The 9473-nt window shown below is 43.8% G+C and overlaps 1 protein-coding gene across 1 annotated transcript in view; it reads right to left on the bottom strand.

Annotated features, from left to right (window-relative positions):
* Nucleotides 1–3321: 3321 nt before the first annotated feature.
* LOC139790750 (ankyrin repeat domain-containing protein 26-like) overlaps nt 3322–9473 on the bottom strand; it is a 678272-nt gene continuing 672120 nt past the window's right edge. Inside the window, exons 32-39 of the mRNA XM_071732606.1 lie at nt 9111–9175; nt 8624–8765; nt 8009–8094; nt 7105–7356; nt 6317–6469; nt 4247–4419; nt 4022–4106; nt 3322–3540 (exon numbers count right to left, since the gene is read on the bottom strand). Coding sequence (XP_071588707.1) covers nt 3322–3540; nt 4022–4106; nt 4247–4419; nt 6317–6469; nt 7105–7356; nt 8009–8094; nt 8624–8765; nt 9111–9175 — 1175 coding nt within the window. The remainder of the gene's footprint in view (nt 3541–4021; nt 4107–4246; nt 4420–6316; nt 6470–7104; nt 7357–8008; nt 8095–8623; nt 8766–9110; nt 9176–9473) is intronic.

Raw genomic sequence — 9473 nt, 5'->3', positions numbered from 1 at the left:
ACTGGCAGCATTTTCCCCATTTTCCCATTTCCTGGAAAAGCACTGGAAAAGCTCATAGGAAGTCAAACACAGCCAAACCTCCTGGTTTCAGCACAAAAACCACCTCTCATGCTGTAGAGGAATTTTTACAACACACTCAAGCTTCGTTATGGCACTGAGAAACACACCATCTTTTTTTTCCCTCTACACTGAGAAATTTTTAAATATTAGTTCAGAAGATGGCTTTTACTGAAGGACAAAGATGTATTCTCCTCTTTAGGTGAAAGCTGCAGTCTGTTTTAAAAAATGCGCAGGAAATATCAGCCTTTTGTAAGGTCCCAATGGTCACCTACAGCTCTGTCCTTCTCTTCCCCCCTCCAGAAGCAAAATTTTCTGTATCTATTGAACATCAAACCTGATATCCTGTCAGTCATTAAAAGGGGAGGAAACTGGCATGGTGGGCACTTGAAAGAGGCTCTAACAGAAGGAAGAACCTTGATTTATTTGACAGGAAAAGAGACAATGAATGCTTGAGAATAGGAGGTTCCATATAAATAAAAAGATTTTTTTTTTTTTTCCCTGTGAGGGTGACAGAGCACTGGCACAGGCTGGTCCCTTCCAACCCTTAATAATTTTCTGTGATTCTATTTAACTCTGCCTCGATGTAATCACCTTCCCTGTCATCCAAAATAACTCTTTCTCTTGGAAGACAAAAACTCAAGAAACTTTTGGCCTAATCATGAGCCCCTGCCAGGGCAGGGGACTTTTCTTTCATGCTACTCAAACAGTAATAACCACCTCAAAAAGCACTTTTTTGGGTGCCCAGGAGAAGGGAAAGGCTGGGCTGAAGCCAGGGTTTGAAACAAATTCCACTGGGCTGAAACCAGGGTTGAAACAAATTCCACAACATTTTCTGCATCACCTCACAGCGTCCTGCCCAGGGAAGCAATTGGAAAGCGTTAGGAAAGAGTAAGACAGTTTTTCCAGAAGAAAAAACTTTGGGCACACTCATCTACTGCTGCAGCACCATGGAAAGCCAAATCCATTCCAAAACACAGCTCAGAAAAAAAAACAAACAAAAAAATTAACAATGTGAAAAGAAGCCTTGGGAAAGAGTAAGAGTTTTTCCAGGAGAAAAAACACCACCACCACCAAAAAGCCTCACACAAATCAGAGCTCACCTTTGTGTTCATTTTAGCAACTTCATTGGCCATTTCAGAATAAACATCCTTTATTTCTTTCTTCAACTCATGCAGGGACATTCGCTCCCCAAATTCCCTTACCATCTGTTTAATGCTTGAGAAGCTCTCAGAGCTACAAAGCACATTTGAGAAGAAAACAATGAAGCAAAGGAACAACAAGCAGCCTTTTTCACATATTGTTGTGTAAACATTACAGAAATTTTGTCTTTAACAGAAATTACTGAGACAAAAATCCAGCATTCCTATGCCACACCTGGAGGCTCCAAATTTCACCTGTGGAAAAATTCAGATTTTCCCTGCAGGGAAACCTCCTTTGGCAGCTCTCATCTCATGGAGAGCAGAGTCTTGCTAGGACTAAGATGAGGATGGAATTTCCTCACCAACTCTTCTGCACACCCAGTTCTACATTCAAATTGAATTCAGCTTGAATTGTACTCAGGGATACGAACATGCCCCACCTCTCAGACTCTTCCTCCACTTCCCTGTTTATTTCCAGCTCTCTGTCCAGATGCACTTGGAGAGGGCAGCTCAGCTCTTCCTTCTCTTTCTTTCTGTCACTCTCAGACTTTCAAAACAGAAAAAGCAGATGGCACACAGGGCACAGGACATGCACCTCATCTTCTCCCCTTAGCAGCTGCTCTACACCTCCACCTCTCAGCCAACTTCCACAGAAAGCCAAGGGACCCGATTCCTGAGAATATTTCATCACATTTCCCACCCAACAAGCCAATAGCTAACAATGGAAAGAGATGCCCCCACCCAAGCAAAGGCAAAGAGGGGATTTTGATTCACATCCTCTCTCCCTCTTGCTCTTCTCTCAGCCAAACTGCTCTAAATTTCTACTTCTATTTTTTCCTTATGCAGAAAAGGAGAAAAGGGAAAGACTGCCCCTTGGAAACTGGCAGCTCTTTCCTTTTTCCCAAGCATTAATTCACTTGCCCCCTTTTCTGCAAGGTTTTTAAGCTCCCACTGCCCTCAAAAACTCCTCAAAACCCTGAGTGCTCTTGGAAAAGAGAACAACCCTCAAAACCAAGACTCTTCACCCCTACCACACCTAGATGCGGAGTGTTGTGATGAGGAGGAGTTACACCATGAGTAATCACTACAAACGAGTTGTAACTTTAAGGTTAAAAAGCACAACTTGGCTTACAGATGCTAAGGGTGGGATTTCACATTTTTTACCTGAGCTGCATAATGGGTGCAAATGTTGTTCCCCAAGGATTCTGTTCCTGTGGGTGAACTTGGGAAGCTTCCTCCTAAACTTGAACTTAGAGAAAGAGTGTTCCCAGAATGTCCCAGACACTGCCCAGCACTGACATCCAGATCTTCACTGATGGAAAGGGAAAGAACAAGCTTCCCACAAAGCTTTCTTTTGGCTTTTCCTTGGTTTTCCTCAACTCTGAAAAAAATCAGAGACGTACCAAGAGTTATCTTTGGGAGTCACTTTGGCCCAGTTACCCTCCCCCCACCCTCCCAGGTCTTTGGTTACTATTCAACTTGTGAAAGTTGAAGGGATTAGGAGTGACCACACCCTGAACAGCTGAGGTTTTTTTTAGGATTTCTCAGCAGTCACATTTCCCACGAGGAGCAGCAACCAACACTTGAGACTTCTCAGCATGAGAGCTTCAAATCTGCGAATGCTCTGTGCTTACACAGCTTTTTCCAAAAGGCAGAGAACACCTGCGCAACAACACCCTTTCCCATGGAAAGTTCAAACCATAAGCCTCAAATGGAAGCCAGAAAAAAAAAATATTCACTTTCTTCCTTCATAGAATTAAATTCTGTTCTCTGTAGGGCACATCCTTATTCAAACAGTACAGGACATAAAATTCATGGTTTGGGTTTTTTTTTGCCACTCACTGAATATAAGGAGGAAATTATTAGAGACTGGCAAAAAGGCTGACTGGTAAAGTACAATTAATTAAAAAAAAACCACCAACATTAATTCCACGATTAGTGGTGTTAGTCTTGGAATGCTCAAGAGATATTAAGACAGAGGGAGGCTTAAAGGAACCTTCCTCACAAATATGCCATCTCAGGCTTACAGATGTAATGCTGACCAGATGTAGAAGAGGAACCCTAGCAGGAAAACACAGGAGGAAAAAAGGAAACTCTTGTTACCACTCCAAAAAGCATGTACCTACCTTTCCAGTTCATTTTGTAACCATCTTCTCTTTTTCACTTCCTCCAGATACAGCTTTTCATATTTTTCCTTTAGGACAATGCTCTCTCTCAGGGTGTATTTCTCACTCTCTAATTCCTGTTTCAGGTCTCCCATTCTGCTGAGCAGCAGCTTTCTCTCTGCTTCGTGGTCGTGGGCTCTGATTTCTTCCATTCTGTCCTGGGAAGCTGCCTGCTCCTGAAGCAGGTAGCACACTTTTACCCACCACAAATTAAAAAGGGAACCTTTTTTTTTCAACCTGCCCAATGTCAGGGGCACAGATTTACTCCTTGAGGCACTTGTGCATCCTCCAGCAACCAAGGGAGAACCCAGGAGCTACCACGGGGAAGAATTCTTCTTATTTAGAAAGAATCCCTCCCTCTCAGCACTTATTTATCCAAGCTGCTAAGGAAGGAACACTGTGGGACAGAACAGGATAGAGAAAAAGCTTCCTCAAAGAAGGAATTCCCCCACTCACCCTGCCACTTTGCTCTAGGGAAAGAATAACACAGAGAACACTTTCAGAAGCCCCTCTGCTCCTGGCCAGGATTTCAGAATCCCACAATTTGGAAAAGAGCTCTGAGATCACCGAGTCCAAACATCAACCCAGAAAAAAATAAAAATATTCCAAAGGCCCCACAGCAATTGGGAAAAAGACAGCAGTTTATGAGCAGCTTACCAGGGGTGAGCCTTGCAGAAGGGTTTCAATTGTACTGTTTTGCTGCACAACTGTGGCTTGCAGTCGGGCATTTTTAGCTTCAAGGCTTAAACAGAAACACAGTTCTTATTACAAGGAACCACCAGAGCACCAATTCTTAAAGAACAGCAGGCAAAGCACAAACAGAAGCATCTTCACCACCCCAGACAGCAGCAGACACCTTGGTCCCCTGTGCCACTCTCTTACCACTGTATCCGTCCCTCCAGGTGTTTCATTGCAATAGTTCTCCCAGAAGATGCCAACAGGAGGTCTTCCAGTCTCTGGAAACAATCTCTTTTTTCTCTTTCCTTATTTTCCAGAGCAATCTTCAAGTCACAAATTGAATGCTCATGCTGAAGATGTTCTTCCAACTCCTGCAGCTGTAAAAGAACAGCAAGATTCCACAGCACTCACCTGAGTTTTTATGCTGAAGAGCTCAGGGAATGCCTCTGTCTGCACATACCAACTACCCAAAGAGCTGTCAGTACATTTCATACCTTCCCTCCTCCTAGGAAATGAACACAAACCATGTAACTTTACACAATCTTCTCCACTGTAAGAACTGACACTTACCCTCCCACTCCTTTCAGGCACTCTCTGGATCCCTTCGCTTGCTCCCCCCCTTGAAAATAGCAATTAAAAAGTTCATCCTTCTCCTAAAGGGACGTCACATCCCCCTTGTATATCTATAGATATACCTATATTCATGCAGGGTAAGTTCCAGAAGCAATCAGAATTGGCAGCATGCTGATGGATGGAGTTAAACCCAGTGGTGGTCCCCAGGGTGGTCCCCAGGGCTCTGCACCAGTTCTCTTCAACATCTTTATCAGTGGATGAGGGGATTAGGTGCAAATGACACCAAATTGGGTGGGAGGCTTGATCTGATGAGGGCCGGGAAGCTCTGCTAGAGGGACCTGGGCTGTAGGAGATTCAACAAGGGGCAGGAGAAATATTTTCCCCAAAAGAGTTGTCAGGCACTGGAACCAGCGGCTGAGTCACAATCTCTACGGAGACTTCAAAGATGTGGGGATGTGGTGCTGAGGGACAGGACTGGGCTTAGCAGGACTGGGGGAACACTTGGACCTCATTTTAAAGATCTTTTCTAACCAAAAGAGTTCTTTGTTACAAGTAAGGGAAGCACAGTGAGCAGCAAGAAGCCCAAATGCAGCATTACTGCAGACATTATTTCTATATAAATGCAGACATTATTTCTATATTAATGCAGACATTGTTTCTATAGAAACGCAGTCCGTTATTTCTACCGTCCTTCAGAAATCAGATAAAACTTTCTGGGCCAAACCACATGGAATAAGTGACAGACACCTCAGTCTCTTTTGCAGAGCACTTTACCACATACAAACCTTGGACTGTGTCAAAGACAAAGATACCAAGTGTCCTGGTTTGGGCCAGGATAAAGGGGATTTTTTGTCTTGTACTTTTGCTTTCAGTTCAGTCTCTTGTAAGTAGTTACACTTGCTGAAATTAACAGCAAGTTTCTCAGACAGTGTCTGCTTCTGGGACTGATAACACTTGATTTTTATAGTTAAAGCAGAACCAACGCCACTGCTCAGCTCTGAGGAACGTTTTACCCTCCAAGAGGAATAAAGAGGTCCCACCTTCAGCCCTCCTTTGGGGAGGAACAGACAAGACAGATGCCAGAACTGACCAAACAGAGGATTCCATCCCATACACCTCATACTCAGGGTAAATTTGAGGGATCACGAGGGCCAAGCCAGCTTCCTGCCCTTCCTGCCTTTCCTGCTTCCCCTTGTTCACCCGTCCCTGTTTCCTTCAGCATCCTGGGAGGATTCCATCTGTTCCTCTGCCTGTGGTCCTGCTCCGTGCCAGCCTGAATCTCTGTGTTCCTGCCTCCAGGTCCCAAGCACTGCTGAGTCCAGGAGTCCAGGCTGGACTTTCCCAGGGCCGCCCTGCAGCCTCGGTGGTGACGTGAGAGTTATTGGGGCAGAGGGGGTGAAGGAACGTGGTATCAATTTTCCTGTCTATTTGTATATATTTTGTAATTTTTCCTCTTTATCATTACTGTTTCATTAAAGCTGTGTAGTTTAGTTCCCAACCCATCAGTCTCTCTCCCTTATTCTCTCTCCTTTCTTTATAAAGGAGGGGAGGGAGGATTAATAGTGAGCATCTGTGATTTCAGTTTAATTGCTGGGCCAGTGTTAAACCCTGACACTACGTTTGTAAAAAGCTGTGATTCCTCCACACATCATCCCCCCCCTAGCACTAGGAAGTTTATTCTAGATTCTAAACTTTCTGTACCTTGGATTTATTTTCTGCCAATTCCTTCTTCAAGCCCAGCGTGGCCTCCTCCAGGTTCCTTCTGTAGCACGTGGCGACATCAAGCGAAGCTTCTACCATGGAGAGCTTTTTCAGAGCATCAGCAAGCTCCTGTTGCAGTACTCTGATCTTGCACTAATGAATATGAGCATGAGGAAAATTATAAGACCATTAATTCTGTCTTTAATTTGTTGATTTATACAATTAGACCTTGTCTTGAACTCAAAAAGCAGGAAAAATCTGCCTGCTGTCGGTAGCCAAATGCTGAGCACCTCAACTACCAAGAGCTCCTCAGGAGGATTTTAATAAAAAAAAAAAATAACCTCAAGTACTACTCTTCTTGAGCCATACACAAGCATGTGTATGTTAGTTTGGTACTAAGAATACAAAGTGATTCACAGAGTAAAATGACTGACAGCACTGCTGGATTTCTTTCCCCTCTTTCCATCTTAAAGAAATGAAATCATTGCTCTGCCTGAGGCTGTGGAATGCTCTGCAGAAGAGCACGTTTCCTACTTGTTTTTTGCAGAAAAACTTTAACTGAGGTCCTCAAGAGTCTTCTGTGCAGTTCTTGGTCTTTCACAGAGCCACAAAGAACAAAGAAATTTAAATATTGCCACGCACCATAAAATAGAGAAGAGAAAGCTTAGGTTGGTGTCTGAAGTTGACTTTCTAAGGAACAGCCAGGTCCCTTAGAAGCCCCAAAACTCAGAAATTAACCCCAAAATACTGCTAATAGTCTTAAGCACTGCTAATACTGTATACTTCACCTGTGCTTCTACTTTGTCAACCTCACATCTAAAGACCTGTTTCCTTAAGACATTGCAGTTTTCGTATAGCTCCTTGTTTTTCTCTTCCAACAAATAAACTTTCTGCTCAGTATCAGCCTTGAGATTCTTGAAAATGTCATTAAAGAAGTCCTGAGCAACAGTCACTACACTTTCTTGGGTGAGCTGCTGCTTCCTGTCTTCCAGTTGCTGGCGGAGTAAGAGGTTTTCCCTCTGGGCCTGGGCCAATTGCTCCTACGTGGACAGAGTCATAAAACCCCAGAATCATTAAGGTTCGAAAAAACCTCCAGGATCCTCAAGTCCAACCACCCACCACCATGCCCACCAAACCATGCCCCAAATTCCAAGTAATTTGCTCCACTTGAGCTCTTACAGAAAACTCCAGGGGATGCCTGCCTTAATCCCGCTGCAAAAAAATTCCTTTTTTCAAACACTTCTTAACATGGCCAAACCCACACATGTTTTGCAGAGGTAGAGAAAGCATCAGAAAGGTGGCCAAAATTCAAGGCTTTTTCTCTCAAAAAGAAAAAGCCACGTTTCATCCAACAGATCAGCATGTTACTGAAAATTCTCCCTTTTCACTTGAATATGCATTTTGCAGGGGAAAAGATGCTTTTGACTGTATTGTTTGTTTGCACAGCACAACAGGAAAAATAATGGTAAAAAAACTGAAGGAAACCAGCTGGAAACAAAGCAGCAAAAGAAAAAATATCCAACATCATGACAAGGATTTTACACCATAGGAAGACTGGATCCAGATTCACTTCAGACTCACTCTTCCTCTCCAGGACTCTCCCTTCATTATCCACTTACCGTTTTTTCACCATAGCTTTTAATACAATTTTACAGTTAAGATTCTAATTCAAAAATATTTGGCTTTCCATACCTGCACCACTGAGTTTTCAATGGCATCCTTGATAACTTCTTTTTCAGCTGCTGCTGATATCTGGGAGGTACAGCCAGAGTGCTCACCTACAGTGAAAAACAGATTTTTATAAACAGCATGACTTCATACTACTTATTTACACCTAGAGTGCATCTTTAATGGTTGTGAGAAAAGGCTGAGAACAAAATAAAACACCCTCTAAAATTTGTGAGCTGCTGGAGTCAATCATTTTATCACAATAGCAACTTCACGTGCACCTCTGTGAGTTCCTTTCTTCTGGAGCAACTTTCATTTTAATGGAAAAAAGAAAGATTCTGGATTAAGGGCCAGAAATGCACCACTCCTGTTACTCCGAGGTCCATGATCTCTCACTCAGCCTGTAACGGGGTTTCAGCTTTTCCTGGTGGCAAAGGAACATTTGTAGATAACACCACTGAAGGCACAACAGAGACTGGCATAAATTATCGGTATCAAGATGCTAGGAGGAAGCAAACACTGAGCTCCTATACAAGGAACCTCCACCACTTGGAGAGCAACACCTTTTATATTATAAAACATCATTTAATAATGATAGAGAAAGAATTGCATCACTGTTTCCCAGCTCCTTTCTCTCACCAGTGACGTCTCTTGAAGCTGCCTTGGGGATTTCAGAGTCAACATGAAAAACATGGTGCTTCACAATCCAGGCAGCTGGAGCTTTTTTCTCTTCACTTTTGCCTCCCTCCTCCTGCTTTACTTCCTCTACAGGTGACTCTTCCTAAAAGAGATCAAGGAAAAGAAGATATAAAAGGGGAAGAAGCAAGCATCTTCTTTGCCTTTCAATGACTACTTGAAAAAGGTTTTCTTATGGAAAAGAAACAAGGGAAAAATTGTTGAGCTTTGATTTACAAGGCCTTCAGCTTTTCCATGGAAATCTGGAGGAGCAGAAAGGAATTCCTCCTGTCCTCAGTCTCAGCCCTGCTCCTGCACAGCCCCTGAGAAGCCCTCCCCCACTTCAGCCCAGCTTCATTCCAATTCCAGCAAGCTCTCAGGTGCTCCTGGATCTCCCTCCTACCCTCCCCAGCCCCCCCATGGCAACCTCCCTGTCCTTCACACAAAGTACCTCAGAATCCCAGGGAGAAGAATCCTCATCTTCCTGTTCCTTTGCTTCCAGGGCTGCTGGGGCACCTACACCCCAGGGAAGAAGAGAGACTTTGCTATCACTTCCCACTGACACAAAGACACAAAACACCCTTTTTATTTCAGGGGATGGACATCTAAATCTCCAGCAGATGAACACAAGGCTCAGGCTGGGTGGCTTCCTAGGCTGCTCAGACCACTTGCAGGGCTCTCCTTTAAGCCACCCCATGAGGTCTAAATCCTGAAGGATGCACTTTTTGGGAAAATGTGGATGCAAACAAAAAGGGGCGAGGAGCTGGAGACCAGAGAGGAAACCCAAGCACCCAGAAGACAGCAACTCCTGGTT

Source organism: Heliangelus exortis, unplaced genomic scaffold, assembly GCF_036169615.1.
Source record: "Heliangelus exortis unplaced genomic scaffold, bHelExo1.hap1 Scaffold_135, whole genome shotgun sequence".
NCBI classification, from domain to species: Eukaryota; Metazoa; Chordata; class Aves; order Apodiformes; family Trochilidae; genus Heliangelus; species Heliangelus exortis.
The sequence above is the reverse complement of the archived record's forward strand: the minus strand, read 5'-3'. Positions and strand labels throughout refer to the sequence as shown.